General features: G+C 36.0%; 1 protein-coding gene across 3 annotated transcripts in view; it reads right to left on the bottom strand.

The window, feature by feature from the left end:
• Positions 1 to 211: 211 nt before the first annotated feature.
• Positions 212 to 18,183, bottom strand: part of SH3GLB1 (SH3 domain containing GRB2 like, endophilin B1) — a 38,693-nt gene continuing 20,721 nt past the window's right edge. Inside the window, exons 7-12 of one of the 3 annotated variants that reach the window (XM_049708703.1) lie at positions 17,547 to 17,570; positions 11,959 to 12,048; positions 11,472 to 11,572; positions 5,457 to 5,685; positions 4,944 to 5,070; positions 212 to 1,894 (exon numbers count right to left, since the gene is read on the bottom strand). In XM_049708703.1, the coding sequence (XP_049564660.1) occupies positions 4,963 to 5,070; positions 5,457 to 5,685; positions 11,472 to 11,572; positions 11,959 to 12,048; positions 17,547 to 17,570 (552 nt within the window). In that variant the 3' untranslated portion in view covers positions 212 to 1,894; positions 4,944 to 4,962. Of the gene's footprint in view, positions 1,895 to 4,615; positions 5,071 to 5,456; positions 5,686 to 11,471; positions 11,573 to 11,958; positions 12,049 to 17,546; positions 17,571 to 18,183 lie in introns of those variants that run through there. The other 2 variants (XM_049708740.1, XM_004262988.4) reach the window with 2 other exon arrangements.

Genomic DNA, 18,183 nt, shown 5'->3' on the forward strand with positions numbered 1-18,183 from the left:
GTTCTAAGAACATTCAGTTGGAAGTCCTCCAAAAAGAAATAGTATACTTTCTTATACTGCCGATAAAGTGTAAGCCGATAAGTTTTCTAAGGGGCAAAGTGGCAGCGACAAAAGCTTTTATAAACTGGCATACTCTACACTAGCAATTCTACTTCCAAATATTCACCTTAAGGAAATATTAAGAACACATAAAAGATTTAACAACACAATATTCTTTTAAGCAGTTTATTAGCGAAAAATTGGAAACCTGAAAACAGTAGTTTAATAAAATGTGGCACATAAGATGAAATACCATGCAGCCATTAAAAAAGATATAGAAACATTTTTGACATGGCAGGATAGTCATGGTATTGTCAAGTGAAAAAGTTACAAAACAGTATGTACAACTTGATCCCACTTAAAACAATCTATAAAAGCACAGACGAATCTGGAAGTCTATGCACCTAAGTAACAGTAGCTCTCCCTGGATGGTGGAATTATAGGTGATTTTTATCTTTAAACTATATACTCTTTTTTTCCCTTTTTTAATGCATCTATGACTTGTAGTATTAAAAAAAAGCATTAACAATTCTTAAAAAGTCTCCTTTGAAGTAGGGAGAGTGGAGTTAGCAACCTGAGCACCGGGGTGTACACGTTAGTCTGATATAACTTTAATGGTTTGTCAGGGAGCTTTGATGTCAAATTGTGACTGTGCTGAGTGGAAATGTGGGTGGTAGTAGTGCTTACCCTTCTTCAGACTAAGGGATCCATCCCTAGAAACCCTCCATAGCAACCAAGTACTGGCATTCCAAGCAATATTTCCCTTTCTTACACTAAGCATACCTTATACCTTCACACCCACTTGTAATACAGCCCAGCAACGTTCCTCTACACTTGAGAGAAGTGTTGTTGGTATACAGAAGGGAGGGAGAATTTTCAAGCGATGTCAGATAGCACGTCTGAAGGTAAAAGGCACGATTTCTTTATTCTACTGAAGTGGGTCTCAAACTTGAGAGTGTAACAATCACCTAAATGGCTTGTAAAAACAGAATGCTGGGCCCTACCCCCAGAGTTTGATTCAGTAGAGCTTGGATAAGACTTAAGAATTGCATTCTTTCTTTCTTTGACAAATATTGAGTACATACTATATGCTAGGTCTCCTGCTAAGAGTTGGGAATTTAACTGTGATCAAAAGAATTAATAGTCTCAATCTCAGGGAGCCTACACTCTAGAGTGACAGATACATACTAAACAAATAAATTATTAAAAGTAACTATATAATTATGATTAGTGCTAGAACACAGTAAAGAGGATCAGAATTTAGTTTTTGTCTTGAAATATTTTAAAAAATGTTACATGGAAGAACTAAGACTAGTTTTATAGCCCCTTGAAGACAACAAATAGGTACAAAAAAAAAGGTACTTGGAGATACGAATTAACATTTTTAACAAGTTCCTACGTGATGCTGACATTGCCTGTCTTGGGGGTCCCACACTGAGAACCACTGCCCTGCTGAGCTGACTTTCTCGTTAGGATAATGTGGGAGAAAGGGCAGTTCTGCTGTGGACAACCACCAGACAGACCCCCATTTGAGTCTCACCATGAGGTAAGAGCCACTTAATCATCTGGAGAAGGGGTTGAAGCAAAGCTGGCTGTAGGTCAAATTGCAAAGTCTCCTATCTATTATTATGGCTTCTCACCCAGACTTGAAGTGCCACATACTAGGGCAACATATTTCAAACTTTCAGGTGTTTGGGAGCTAGGGAAGATATTTTTAAGGAATACTGTCAACAAAGCATGAAAGTAAGCCAGGCCTCTCTGGGTAGACAAAGATGTTGATTTTTGTCCTGTGATCCTTTATCTTCTGCATGTCCTCCCAACACCAGCTCCTCCATTCTCATTCTGTTCCTTTGTTCTGGTGAGGATAACAGCAGACTATGAGGATGGACTCTAACCCACTAGTGACCCTGGACTCAGGTTTCTTATTTCTTACATTACTCAGAGTGAGGCTCATTCCCATTTCTGGGACCTAGTCTCCTACAATATGAATTTTTCTGATTAGCACCATAAAAAACAATTTAATGCAATGATCTTTTAGGTTAATTACCTTCAGGACAAATACAGAAACAATAAAATCACTTTTTTTCTGTTTGTAAAAGGAGCCTACAATTATTTCCAAGTTTACTATTTCATTCATAAATGCATCCTTCACATTACTATCCCTTTAGATTAAGCTCAGGGGCACAGAGATTATTTAGATAATTCTGAATTGCACCATGAATTAATAGGCTTCCAAAGCTCTTCTTCCATGCCTAAGAACCTATGGGCCTTTACCTGAGTAAAAATTAAACCTGTGACTTTATAAAATAAGCCCAAACCGAAATAAAACAAACCCAAAACTCCCCGAACAACCAATCAAACAAAACCCCATTAAAATAAAAAACAATAAACATAAGAATGAGCCCACATATTGTGGCAAATTTGTGGTGGACAAAGGCACAAAATAACCTTTGAACCCTCACATTACTGAAGGCTACTGTACATTATTGGGTTACTATAATCAACATTCATTTGATGGAAAGCAGAAGGTTCTGATAAAAATGTACACTGACTATGGTGAGGTTAAACCTAGATCTGGGTCTCATTTAAAGAGGGTGGAGGATAGAATTGATAAGGAGTAGAACAGAGCATTGCAACAGAAGATGTCTGTCTGGTACATAGTCATAAACAAGGCCAACCGTCTGGATAGGTCAGGAAGCTACAGGGGCTAACAAGGGGAAACATATTCACAGCATGTTTCTGCTGTGCCAAGCCTTTCCCTAAAAATTATCTAACATACAAGATAGTCAGAAATCTATAGTTACAGATTTTATAGTTATTTTATAACTGCTTTTAACACTATTTTTTGCTATAAAATCCTCACAATAACCTTAAAGTGGCATAATTGTTATCCCCATTTTGCTAACAAGGAAATGGCAGTTTATATGACATCTAAGTCGAAGCTCAAAGAGCACAGTATGTGAGGAAGACTGGATTTGAATCCAGGACAATTTCACTCCAGTACCCATACTCTTTCCGTTTTACTACTCTACTTCTCATAAACCTAATTTATAGTTGCTATTAAAGTTGACCTGATTTTTTTGTATCATCTTTTAAAGCCTAAATCTTGATTTATGTAACATAATAGATGGTACTCTAGGCTGGCCACAGAGCTTCATTTCTGGGGGAAAAAGCTTCACTCAAGTGGTTCTAAGCTAACTAACCAGCTTGAGCAGCTTTGGGGGTTAACAGTATGGCAATTCACAGTGTGAATCAAAGCATCTTGTATAACTGTAAAACTGCAGAGGAATTTGTCTCACAGCACAGAAATGTAACAACTACTGTTAAAATCTGAACTGTAAATTAAATTACCAACATGTTTACCAAGCTCTTATTAGGAACTCTTAAACACCATTTAAAAATATCCTTTTGTGCTAAGTGTTCATTTTTTAAAGTACCAGAAAAATATCATTTTGACACATTAACACTTCCTGAAGAAATTAACTACACCTTTACACTTCATGCATAAGCCAGACTGAACTGCTTTTAGCTTTAAGAATGTGCTACATTCTCTTAGCTCCAGGACTGTCACAACTTCTTCCTCTGCCTAGAACACTTCCTCTCCAAACCATCTCCCACTCCCAAAATCTGAATTAGGTGACTCCCAAAACTCTGAAACATACTAACCCTGTATTTCTTCTATCATGACACCGATTCTGTTATATGACCATTGCTTACTTATTTTTCTGTATCTACCACCAGTCTTTAAGATCTGTAGGGGGAAGAACTGTGTGCATCTTGTTCAGGGTCGTATTCCCAGTTGATCAGCATAGTGCATGGCCCCCAACAAATGTTTGACGAAAGAATGAATAAATGAAAATGAAAGCAGAAGTCCTGACATGGAAATAATCTGCTGATTCATAGCAGTGGTCTAAATAGCAATTTTCTGATTCCATGTATATCACTAATCATTTCATTAGTATGTGTTTCATAACTAGAGAGCCTGATCAAGATAACCTAAGTTCATTAGTAAATTTTCAACATTTTATTTGTAGGCTCAAAGTAACCAAAAGTGTATTCTGTTTGCATACAATTTACTCTATAATGAACACAGTTGTGCTAATCCATTTTTATAAGGATTTGTTGTTCAATAAGAACAAATTCTCTTTACTGCAGTATCTTAACAGATCCAATTCTGATTATGGATTAAACAGTACCAATTGAACAATCTTAAAAACATTATTTAGTGAACTGAATTTGTCCCAGATGTTTTAGAACCTTAAATGCAAATGTACTAGAGAAATACGGTAGTATTTCTCAAGGACTAGTTACTCTTAAAAGAAATCATTCAGTAGTGTTTAGTAAAACAAAAACCCTCAAAATAACTCACTGAACTAGAATATTGTAATCATTCCATGTCTGCTGGAAAACAAGGTAAACATGGTATAACTGCATTTCTGTTTATGAAAACATTCAGAAACATTATATTTTTTACAAAAGAGGTTTACATCCTAGAGCTCTTTTTAAACCAACAGTTAAAAACAAATTTTAACTTTATTCTTTGGCTATTAATTATACCTAATAAATGAGTCACATATCAATTCACAATAAATTTATTTTATGTAAAAGAAAAAGCTTGCCATTAATGAAAAATTCAGTAGAAAACAGTTATGCTTTAAGTTGGGGCTCAAAAGTAGAAGCTACTTATTAGTGAAACCTCAGTAGAAAGAGAATTTTGTAAGAAAACATTCTTGGCATGAAAGCTTTAACATAAATTCTGTAATGAAATATTTACCATGCAATTTTATTGGCAGAAAGGCCAGTTTCTGATGGCCAGTATTTTCTTTTCAGTCTCTTAAGACATTAACATGAAAGATACTTAAACCTGCTTTATTAAGAGTTAATTGTATATAAATACGGTGTACCTTTTCACAGTCCACGTATTTAATTGAGCAGTTCTAAGTAGGTAATTGGCACCCTGCCCTTCTGGTTTCCCCTTTCCCCCATTAGCCAGTCTGAATCCATTCCAACGACACTGAAAACAGTGATTACCTACAAAATAAAACATTTCCAGTTATTAACTATGTTAATAAACACACAGAAAACTAATCAGACTTAATTTGTTTAAAGTATAAATTATTCACTATCAAAGAATTTAAACATTATTATCAATTTGGTGAAAGATAAAGGATTTTATTAGAGACAGTTTTAGAAATCTAGTGATTTAGCAGTTAAAAGCTTTAAATATTTCTGTGATGTTCTATTTTGTTAAAAAATAGTAGTTAAAAAATTATAAAATGTTAATATAACCAGCTGTAATCTATGAAAACATTCATAATAAACTATTTCCAAATAAGTAATGAGGAATTTGCATTTTGTTATACTGGAAGGTAAGTCAATCTATGATATAGTTTTCCTTTTATACCCACATTACTCACCTCATCTGCCAGAAGTGATAATTCAGTACTGTTTGCAGCATCATAATCATACAGAACCCTGGCCTTCCTGCTGCCACTGCACTCCTTAAGGTCAGTGAGGTTGGAAGGAGAGGTGATTACTAGGCCACTTGTTGAAGTCAAGGGAGAAGAACCAATCACGTTTGATGAAGCAGATGGTATAGGTGCCACAGAAGTCTGGTTGTTGTTACAATGATAAACGGATGGAAAACTGTTGAAAAGAAAATGGCCAGTTATCTATTTGCAAGTGACCAAAGTTCCTGTATACCACCACTTGGGGGCAGTGTTTACCTTCTACCAACCTTCACTTTGGCTAAAGATTTGAGGATGCTAATATTTTAATGACAAAGTACACTATCCAGCTCACCCCTCTAGGGTCAATTACACTAGAGAAAATGCAGGTTGTTTTTAAATATAAAATCTTTGAAAGTCTGTTTCAAAGCCATCTTTACAAGTATAAACTTTAAAAAGTTTTTAAAAAACACAATGGTTTTCTTTTTCCAGAAAAATGAGTTTATATTTCCAACAACCTTCTATAAGTATGTTCCATTAATCTTTTCCTCCCTTTATGAATTGTTAAATAAAAATACCAATGAAAGACTTACTTAAATGTTAGATACTACTACAAGAGTGAAGTTTTCTCAAGTTAATTCTTTGAGAAATATTTGAGTAACTGAACTCTTTTTCATAAAATCGATCCAATCACATTTTCCTGTTCATTCAAGTACTTATTGAGTATCTACATGTCCAACATCACTACCACAAGCTGAGATATAAACATGAAACAATGCCATTCCTTTATGGACATGTAGATAAGTGAGGAGATGGACATTCAAATAATATGTTATGACTGATAATTAACATAGTGAAGACTCAATGGGAGAATACGGAAAATGTCACAGTTCATTTTGTCTTCTATTTTTTAGGGGAAAAATAAAAGTTTTATTAGGAATTAGTGAAATCCCTGTGATCAATGTGCCTATAAATAGTTTAAAGATAATTTTCAATTTATTGTAAGCCTACTGTTTCTCCAATAATACTCAACGGAAAACAGCATAAGATGGCTGGCCTATAATCATTCTAATCCAACCACTTCTAAGGTTGAAAAACATCCTATGAAAATTCATATTTAAGTTTAAATAAATCCATTAGTTAAAATATAAAATGCTTCATCTGGTAGGGTAGGTGAAATTAATCCCTTCATAAAACAGTTTTCTTCTTTATGACTCCTGTGCCATCTGGAAATCAGTCAGCCAGCAGCAAATTTCCCTGTACCCTTAACCTCTTCTCTAACCCTTCCATTCACCTCCTGATGCTTGAGTTTAATCTCCCACACTCCCTTTATCATTGAGCCTAGAGGTGGATGTTGAAGGAGTTGCACGTTCCTCATTACCATTCCTATACTCCTTTCCCTAACCAATCCTACCTAATCTTTGAATTTCATGTTATTCAACTATATACTACCTATCATCTCTTGTTGCAATCATCTACAGGCGTCTCATTCTTTTCCCTTTATTTCTGGATTTTAGCTCCTGGCTCACTAACAGTGGATCTTAATTCTCGGTGGTTCTAATAGCCATGTAGACAATTATTTGAACACTTTGGCCTGTCAGACCCGTGAGCTCTCCTCTTCCAGTGATTCTGTGACTGACCTAGTTCAGCCACCCACTCCCAATGCCTCATCTAGACCATATCAATTCCCAAAACTATAACCTTTACAATAATCAATTTCCAACATCCCATTCTCTGACCATCATCTTGTTTCCCCTAGTACTCTCATTTCAACAAGCCTATCCTGGATCTATAGTCCTCCACAGGCCTACCATCTATCATCCTACCAACACGCCCTTCGTGTCCAAGGTAAATTATTATAATCACCTCCTTGCACATGCCTTCATATCCTTTGCCCTTTACTTCATACTACTCGTTTGGTAAAAATCTCTGTAATTATCTACTCAGTATCCATATATGTACTATGACAGTAAAAAAACTACAAAACCATGTAGTCTAGTCTCACACTCAATGAATGAGTAGGAACCTAAAGTGGGTCCACAATGCTGCCTGGCAACTACACTACATTTCTCTAGTCTACCCACTTTCAACATTCTGCTGATGACTATTTCATACCCCTTCATCCATCCTCAAAATTCCAGCATTTCTCCCCTAACCTTTATAATCAGCTGATAAGTTGCTTTCTTTTTTAACTGAGAGGAGAAAAAAATCAGGAAACTTCCATGCTTTGGTCATCTCTCCTCCTACTACAGATGAGCTATCTATGCTCTTAAGATTAATTTTTTTAAGGTTAATTTTTCCTGTACAAAATCTCCTCTCAAGGATATCACACTACCAATTCTTCCCTTTCTTTCTAATATTATATTTTCTCCATTTACTGTGTCATTCTTATCAGATTACAATCATGCTCTTATTTCTCCTATCTTAAAAAAAAAAACCAAAAATGTGCTGGACTCCACTTTTTCCTCTGGCTAGTGCTTCATTTCTGTTTCTCTTTACACTAGAACTCCTTGAAAGACTTATCTAAACTTACTGTCACAGCTCCTCTCCTTCCATTCCCTTACATTAACAAACAAGCTTTTGCTCCTACTGTTCCACTAAAACTACCCGTCAAGGTCAGCAATGTTCAAAATCCAATGGTTCACTAGCAGTTCTCTTTCACTTGACCTATCTAGTGGTCACAGTGGACCACTCCCCTCATTTTTTACAGCTTATTCCAAGGCCACACTTGGTTTACATCTTACCTCAGTGCTCATTCCTTACCATCCTCCTTAGCTGGTTCCTCAACTCTTTGTTGGAGTACTTCAGGGCTCAGCCCTTGGTTCTCTGTTTTTCTCTACCTGTACTTAACTCCCTTGGTAATTTCATCTAGTCTCACAGATTTGAATATCCTTGATATTGCTGACAACTCTCTAATTTATACCTCTAATTCACCCCCACCCCCAATTTCCAGACTTGTATACCCTAAAATTGGGTATCTCCACTCAGATGTTTCATATCTCAAACTTAACATGTCTAAAACTGGGCTCCTGATATACCTTACATGCCTTCCCCATCCCAACCTGCTCCTCCTGGGGCATTCCCCATTTTAATTAACCAAAACTCCATTCTTTCAGTTGCTCAGGCCAAACACTTGCAGTAATTCTTGACACCTCTAAGCCTCATATACAGAAAGTTTGTCAGCAAACTCTGCTGGCTTTACCTTTAAAACACACCCAGGGTTTGAGCACTTCTACCACATCTATCACAATCACCCCGATCCAAGCCACTGTCACCTCCTGACTGGATTATTGACCGAGTTATTGCAGTAGGCTCCGAACAGGTCTGTCAGCTTATACTCATGACCTCTAACATCTATCCTCAACAGAGCAGCAGGAATGATCTTCTTAAAGGTTAAAATCAAATCATGTCACTCCTCAGCTCAAAATCCTCCAGACTTCCTCATCTCTGAGTACAGCCCAAAGTCCAAAAAGTGGCTTCCAAAGCCCTACATATCTTCGCTCCCTGTTTCCTTGATTAATCTCCAGCCAAGCTCTCCTTGCTGTTGCCTGAACATACAGCTATGTTCCTGCTTTAGAGTTTTTGTACTTTGTCTCTGGAGCATCTCTAAGATGCCTGCGTGCTTTGTTTCCTCACATCTTTCCAATCTGTCTTCCCTGACTACTGTAAACCTCTACTCTAACCAAGGTACTTCCCTGTTGTATTTTTCTCCATAGCATTTATCACCTTCTAATAGACTGTATAATTCATAGACATTGATTTTCTACTCCCTTCTACCCCTAAATAGAATGCAAGATCCATGAAGGCAGGGATATGGTCTATTTTGTTTACATTGTATCCTTGATGCCTAGAATAGGGCATCTGTAAAAATTAAAAGCAAATGTTTCTCTGATGGGTAAAAGGGTTCTAATGATAAAAAGAAATGATTTCTAATTCAAGTTTCACTCTAAAGTTAAGGACACATTTCCTAGCATCCTTTCCTCAGTGAACTCGGCAGTGATTAAATATATACATTTCTGAAGAGGAAAAAAAAAGATAAGTTCTCTCTCCCTACGTATGTGTGTGTACACACACACGATTTTTAAAGTCTTTAACCATGTACTTTACTTTCAAATTTACTAGTATAATTTAGCTTTTGTTTAGCCACTGAGGTCTACCTATGTCAACTTTGGGAAATTAATGGTAAAAAGAAAAACAACAAAACACCAAACCAAACAAAAAAACCCTGAAAGGCCATCTTCAACTTCTAAGAACTTTTACTAATAACTTTAAAAAACTCTAGACCTCCTGCCACTGTAGCTCAATATGTTAAACTTTCCAATTATTTAAAAATAAAACACATTTACTAATCTTATAACTAGCTCTTCTGTTTCCTTATCTGTATGTGGATAATAATAATACCTACCTCAGCACATTAATGACTAGATTTTGTGTGAATGGCTGAGTTCCAAAGCATGTGTATGGCCTTAAGCAGAATTCAAGAATGAATGGTTTCAACAGCAACCCCTCTGCTGCACTGTGAGAGTATCAGGACAAAGTGAACAGGAAGTACTAAGGCTTCCTGGGCTTAAAATACTTGTAATGATGTGGGGATAGAGTAGTATTCTGATTTCAGATATTAATACCAGTAACAAAACTTCAAATATATAAAAGTGTAAATACTTCTGTAAATCCTATTAGAATAACCAGTGGTATTAGACGACAACTCATTTTTAAGATCTAAAATTGGTTTTGTGGATGTGCCTAATTTTGTTCTAGGTCTAGTTTTGAAGGATTAATATGCAGAAAGGAAGACCAAAGTGATGGGGTTTTTTTTTTCTCCTTATTCCTTGAAATAACTTCTCTTGATATTCCTCCTTCAAATATTATACATCACTCCCCTGCTTTAATGGTTCCTCACTATGTAAATTCCAAACTCTTTATCATTACTTATTTTAAAGGGCATTCATGACATGACCTGGCTTCATTATTCTAGCCACATCTACTATCCCATTTTAAATTTGAACACTATGATCCAACCAGAATGAACTATTGTCAGTTTCCTGAACTTGCCACACTCTTTTTCCTCTGGCCCTTTCATATACATATTCCTCCTCTGCCTGGAATATTTGTCCCTGCCCCTTTCTTGTTCTAGATTATTCCTACTAAAATAATTTCATCTGTGAATCTTTGCTAGACTCACTTGAGTCACAGTTAGATGTCCCTTACAGTAATCTGAACTCCTCTTTCCACTTATCACATGGCCTGTCCACCTATGGCCTGTACTTCTACCTAGGCTTTAAGTGTTCGTTGTGAGAGCAGAGACCATGCTTGTCCTGTACATCTTTTATTTTCAGTGTCACCTTACAACGTTAACTCCATAAAGGTAAGCAATTTTGCCTGTTCTGTTCGCTGATATAATCCCAGAGTATAGAACAGTGCTTGGATACGACAGGTGTTCAATAAGTATTTGAGAACGAATGATTGAGCTGTGTTGCTTTACATATGTGCTGTAAAGTATATTACCACACTCAAAATAATAACATCAATGGGCTTGAGGTCTTACAGAATATTCTAAAATCTTTTTAACAGTGAACAAGTAATGAATAAGTACAAATTAGTTTACCTCTAAGGGCAACTAAGTGTCAATATAACTATATCTTCCTCAACCACCTGCAAAGGTATTCAAGAGAAAAGTGAACTTCAAATGCTTTTTGAAGTTCTAAAAAGGTATTCACTTAAATTATCTAAAAAGCACTAAAAAGGTATTCACTTAAATTATCGTCTCACCCCTGTTAACATTTTTCTGTGCCAGAAGAGCCCAAAATGTCTTTGTTACCACAGAAGTGTGATAATCACTTTCCTTAAAAAAAAAAAAATCTGATTCTAAGTAATCTAATAAAAGCCTTTAATTCTTCTATTTTTCACCTCTATTATTAGTTCATATGAAAAAATCTGAATTTCTTCTCTTATCAGGAGTTTCATGTATGAAAAGGAAATTGCCACCTTCCCAGTTGCTTTTGGAGGTCTAACATGTACTGGTAACATTGTGCGTAGTAAGTCATCTGGGCTTCTACAAAGTCATTCAGACAGCGGAGGTGATGGGCCTGTAAAGGAAAGTTACAGTCACTTCTTAGCTCTATAATCTACTTAAAGTGGCACACGCTAAGGGAAGACAGAGCACGACACTGTACTCGGGGTAAATCATCAGTATCTATCATTTTACTACAATTTACAACAACAAACTGTTTAGCCAAAGAAAAACAAAAAACAAAAAACATCAAATGGACTTGACGATGGTGGGAGAACTACCTCATCAGGTGATGAGGTGTAAACAAAAATTTAAAATATTTCTTCATGTATCTTGAAAAGTGCTACAATTTAAATATCTTGATAAATGACTGAAAAGGAAGTTCAGTTTTTCCTCCAAGAATTTCCCTAAGACTATCAAAGTCTTTTGTTCCAAATGAATTTCCAATGAATGAACACTCACATGTGTACTGCTGATTCCCTCTAGCAGAAGTCTGGTAATCTCTGCTTGACGATCAAATTCACTTTGAGTTATTCTTAATTCCTGTTCAGACTTAAATTGGAACACAGTTTTAGAATCTCATTAGAGGACTTAGTCCATTTTATGTACATTCATTTAGACAGTTAGAAAATCCCCCAAACAGAAGCAGCCACATAGCACAGGGAGATCAGCTCAGTGCTTTGTGACCACCTAAAGGGGTGGGATAGGGAGGGTGGGAGGGAGACGCAAGAGGGAGGAGATATGGGGATATATGTATATGTATAGCTGACTCACTTTGTTATAAAGCAGAAATTAACACACCACTGTAAAGCAATTATACTCCGATAAAGATGTTAAAAAAAAATCCGCCAAACAAACCCCAAATGATAATCTGGCAATTCCCTGATTCTGCTTTGTATCTAAAGTGGTCCCTGGTTTCCAGAACTTAGCTTTTCTATGTTACTTAATCTAGACAGAACTGACTCCTTACTGGTACTTAACTCAAAAGAATCTATTAAAGCCAAAGCTTAATGACATAAACATAAAAGCCTAGGAAAACTACTATGGGACTGTCAATCTATTTTCATACATTTTCTAGTATCAATTTTGCTAATTTGTAACATTTTATGAAACCTTAAGATTACCAGTTTACTTGTATAAATTATTTCAAAAAATTCTCAATTATTACTGTAGCTACTTTACTTTGAAGTTATATATGCTTCAATCTCAAATGAAAAAACTTCAGAGTGAAGCTAGGACTTTAACCTCATGGGTTTAGTTATCAAGCATACACTTGTTTCTAGGGACGTAGCTCTTAGGTTCCCTCAAAGGATTCTTTATCCTACATAAATGTCTTTTTTAGTTTTCTTTCCAAACTTTGCATAGAATATGTCTTAAGCACAAATATTACCTATAAGATATGCTAGGGTTTTTCTGCAAGTTATGGGTGACCTTTAATCAATGGTGTGCTGGTAAACTGGCTCTCCAGGGGGGGAAAAAAAGCTCCAATGTGCTGAGTTTCAATGGTATAAATACTCCTACCACAGCTGATTTCAAGCTACCAAGGTGAAGTTACTGACCTCAGAGCTAGAAAGACATGTGCATAATAGCACACCACTACTAGCTTCAACTATCTGATATAGGTTTAGTGCTGGAAAAAAACAGTTCACCGAAAAAAAAAAATCTAAAAATAGTTAAGTACTGGCAAAAAAACATCCTCACAAACCTTTAGTCAGAGTTGCTTGGTAGTGAGGAGGAAAAAATAAAATCTCACAGGTCACTCAAAATAGTTAGCTTATCCCCCACTGGGAATTACTATTGGTGATAATATCACTATAATGATATTTCCCACTACCTCTCCAGGATAAATTGCTCCCCTGCCATCCAAATAATTACAGTATTTCCAAGACTGTAGTAAGTATATAAACAAGGTGTGAACTTTTTCCTTTCACACCCCATCTCCCTCTCCTTCACCCTTTGGTGGCAATAGCTAACCCAGTGAAATAGTCAACAATGAGGTAGCAGCAAAAGAGATAATCAGTTGCTATAATCATTCTCATACCATTGGCAAAAGATATGGCAGAGAGGACTAAGGCTTGACCACTAGACTGGATTTATGGAAATAAGCTTGAATTATTCAATAAGTCAAGAGTTAAAATTAAATTTACTTGATCAAAATAAGAATACATGGTGTTTTGATAACAGGGCTTAAGTAATAAGCTTCATCTGGAAGCTAGTATGCAGCAGAAAAAAGTTACAGGGGAATAAAACAATCAATGTTCTTCCTAAAAAAGTATTAAGGAAAACCAATCCAGTGTTACATTTGCACTATTTACTGTTCTGCTTGGTTGAAAGGTTCTGATTGATAGAAGTAACCACAGCAAACCAAAAATAAACGCATTTGGAAACAAATGAGGCTAATTCCATATAGGTTTGATTGTGAAAGTACAATTTGATTTAACAGCCTTTAGCAGAAATGGCAGGAAAGTCTACTAAATGGCAATATTTCTGTACAAGGTGTAAGTAAGCAAGCTAGGTAGCAGATTAAAAGTGACTAGGAAGCTTGAGACTGAAATAGAAAAAATGTTTTTAAGCTAAAAACACTGAATAGCAACTAGCCCGTGCACCACAACTACTGAGCCTGAGCCTAGAGCTCGTGAGCCACAACTACTGAGCCCTCGTGCCACAACTACTGAAGCCCACGCGTCTAGAGCCCGTGCTCTGCAACGAGAAGCCACCGCAATGAGAAGCCCGTGCAACGCAATGAAGAGTAGCCCCAGCTCGCTGCAACTAGAGAAAGCCCGTGCGCAGCAACAAAGACACAACACAGCCCAAAATAAAAAATAAATAAATAAATAAATAAATTTGCTTCCATGTCCTTGCTATTGTAAATAGAGCTGCAATGAACACTGTGGTACATGACTTTGAATCATCAAAAAATCTACAAACAATAAATGCTGGAGAGGGTGTGGAGAAAAGGGAACCCTCCCCTCTTGCACTGTTGGTGGGAATCTAAATTGATACAGCCACTATGGAGAACACTATGGAGGTTCCTTAAAAAACTAAAAATAGAACTACCATGTGACCCAGCATGGGCATATACCCATAATTCAAAAAGGGACATGTACTACAATGTTCACTGCAGCACTATTTACAATATCCAGGACATGGAATCAACCTAAATGTCCTTCAACAGATGAATGGATAAAGATGTGGCACATATATACAATGGAATATTACTCAGCCATAAAAAGAAACGAAATTGAGTTATTTGTAGTGAGGTGGATGGACCTAGAGACTGTCCTACAGAGTGAAGTAAGTCAGAAAGAGAAAAATACTGTATGCTAACACATATATATGGAATCTAAAAAAAAAAAAAAAAGAAGGTTCTGAAGAAGCTAGGGTCAGGACGGGAATAAAGATGCAGACGTAGAGAATGGACTTGAGGATACAGGGATGGGGAAGGGTGAGCTGGGACAAAGTGACAGAGTGGCATGGATATATATACACTACCAAATGTAACATAGATAGCTAGTGGGAAGCAGCTGCATAGCACAGGGAAATCAGCTTGGGGCTTTGTGACCACCTAGAGGGGTGGGATAGGGAGGGTAGGAGGGAGATGCAAGATGGAGGACATATGGTGATATATGTATATGTACAGTTGATTCACTTTGTTATAAAGCAGAAACTAACATACCATTGTAAAGCAATTATACTCCAATAAAGATGTTAAAAAATAAATTTATAAAAAAATAAAAACACTGAATAAAAATATAAAATGATCTCATTAAGGACAAAGGATCAGTCTTCTATGTTTGAGCAAAATTTAATTATTTAACTGTGAAGAAAGCACCATAATACAAAGCCTAGGAAGTCATTCTTTTGTACAATCTAGACTTTATATTTAGAAAAGGTAAATAACAGGAAGGAAACAAATCTTGTTTCTTGAACAAGTTTCTGTGTATGTTTGGGATGGCCACAAACAGTCTAATGTCCCAAACCACCTCTACTTCTGACACTTTTAACTGATCATAATAATTAACCTGAGAGGCTGAGGTAACTGAAATTAGGTTCAGCATAATTAATTTGCTTAGGAAGAAAATAATCCATTTTAGAAAGACAAAAAGGGTTTAAAGAAAGACAATGAATTTAAAGAGTTTTTATTCTGTCCTCCAGAAGATCTCATTCCCCAACTTAATTTTACAATTAAGACAGAGTTCTAGGCAAAAGATCTTCTACTGCTTAGAACTACTGTTACTGGGCTAACTGATCTAGAACATAGCTTGGGTTAGAGAAGCAAGAAGAGTTCTTTTAGGATGTAAGCTGGAAAAAGGGCAAGAATGTGTTGCTTTGTTTTATCAGGACTGGGCAACTTATTTTAAGCCAGAAATTTTGGCCAAGCTTCTGAGGCATTTGCTATGACAATCTTGGTCAGTGTTACCTACTTTTTCTAGGGGCTTAAATCTTAAAATATTCCAGGAATATGCAGTTTTTATTTATTTTTATTATTTATTTATTTATTTTTTTGTGGTACGCGGGCCTCTCACTGTTGTGCCCTCTCCTGTTGCAGAGCACAGGCTCCGGACGCACAGGCTCAGCGGCCATGGCTCACAGGCCTAGCCGCTCTGCGGCATGTGGGATCTTCCCGGACCAGGGCACGAACCCGTGTCCCCTGCATCGGCAGGCGGACTCTCAACCACTGCACCACCAGGGAAGCCCTGCAGTTTTTAAATTATACATTTTTAAATTATAAAAATGACAGAAGTGAGAATAGAGGAAAAATATATCCAGAAATCCATTTTGATATATTTTAAGCTTTTTTCACATATACAAACATAATGTTTCATGAGTTTCTTGCCATTACATCAACTATTTCCAAAATTTGTAGAAACTGAAGAATCAAATCAGAAATTTTTTGGTGTACCTGTATGCTAACCAAAGTGGAAGAGACCCTGGCTTTCTTGATCAACCTATTTTCTCTTCTACGTTACTCTGCCCCCTTTTCACGCTAGACATTCAGGAAGAAATCAGAGGCCAGGGTGTAACCATAACTAAGTTGATGAATGGATTCCACAAAGAGGGGTGAGAGCATAAGTCAAGAATTTCACATTGGATTTCCAAGTTATGCTCCACAACCTATTCATGAAACAAGACTGTATAGTTAGCAATCCTACAAAGTCAGAAAATAAGAAGTTGAAGTTTGTAAAACTACTTAATATTCAGGGGCCCAATTAATACCTGCCCTCAATCCCCAGCACTGTCCTCAACTCACGGTCAGATTCTGAACATGAGAAGTAAATTAAAAATGCTTCTGAAGACCTCAAATAGCACTTGAAACAAATCTGCACTAAAGTCATAATTTTATTCCTTATTCCTTGCTTTAGGTATTCTCCCAGCCAAGAACAGATTAGAAATGGTAGCACAGGCAGAGAGACTGGCAGTAGCAGTAATATGGACAGCTTCTCAAAGTGACAGTCTGACACTGAGGGAGGAGACAACATACTTCAAAAACAAAGGATCCAACGGTTGCACAGTACAATAACGGATATTCATAATAATGACTAACTGTAATGAAGTTAAATATATGCTATCCGGTATTTAATTTTTTACAAATATTTTCAACTAAAATGACAGAAATATTAGCTTTAGTGCTGTAGAGAACAAGCTTCAGTTACCTTGAAAATTCATTTGTGTGACATGATATATATTCACTTCTCTGAAGATACAGGACATTGTGTTAACTATATTTTATATAATTATCATATGAATAAACCAAGTATTATTTAAAAACTGTCTTCTGACAAGGCGTTGTAAGGATTACCACTTAGTATAACAGCTATCTAGTATTTATTAGAGTGTGTGCAAACCACATCTCTGCAGCATTGTTCTATTACTCTGTGGAACTACTACTAGCCAAACAGATCTGAGCTTTCCATAATAATTTTCAGATTTTATAAGATACAGTAACAAAGACTGTGATTGGCCCCATGGTTGTTGTCCAATAAAGATTTACTGAATAAATGACAATTAAATTCTTGTTTCATAATTCTGTAGTTTAATGATTTACTTACTTTTGTCACTTCCTCTGCCCAAATCTAGCCAGCATTAAAAATTAGAGAAAAATATAGAGCATGAAAGTTGGAATTTAACATTTTCTACAACTTACTATAGAAAAATGTAAATATTTTAATTTACATGGCATACTCTCTTTTTCCAGAATCACATTAACAGATTAAACACAGTAATAATTAAATCAGTAGAGCTTAATATACTGTGAAAGTATGCCTTCATATGTATCAATACTATTGATTTTTGAATCTTATACTAATTCTATAACTTAATAACAGTTTTCCAAAACTGGGAATATTTAATGCCTCAGTTCTTGTATTCTCATCAGAAAAATGAGAGGTTTAGAGTATATGATTTCTAATTTCTCATTTAGGTCCAAAATTCTGCAATTTTAGTAAGTTATAATAAAGCAAGGATAAATGGACACTAAATGTTGATTTAGCCATGGTGGGGGGCACAATAAACTTGAGATATAATGAACTTAAAATTACCAGAGTTAAATACATCGTACTATAAGTAGATGACCTAACTAGTAAAATAAATGCCTAATAAATGAAACAAAGTCTTGCTAACTGTTTAGGGTATTTTTACCTAAGATTAAAAAAAATATATGATTTATATGCTAAATTACCAATGACT

Source organism: Orcinus orca, chromosome 1 (genome assembly GCF_937001465.1).
Source record: "Orcinus orca chromosome 1, mOrcOrc1.1, whole genome shotgun sequence".
NCBI classification, from domain to species: domain Eukaryota; kingdom Metazoa; phylum Chordata; class Mammalia; order Artiodactyla; family Delphinidae; genus Orcinus; species Orcinus orca.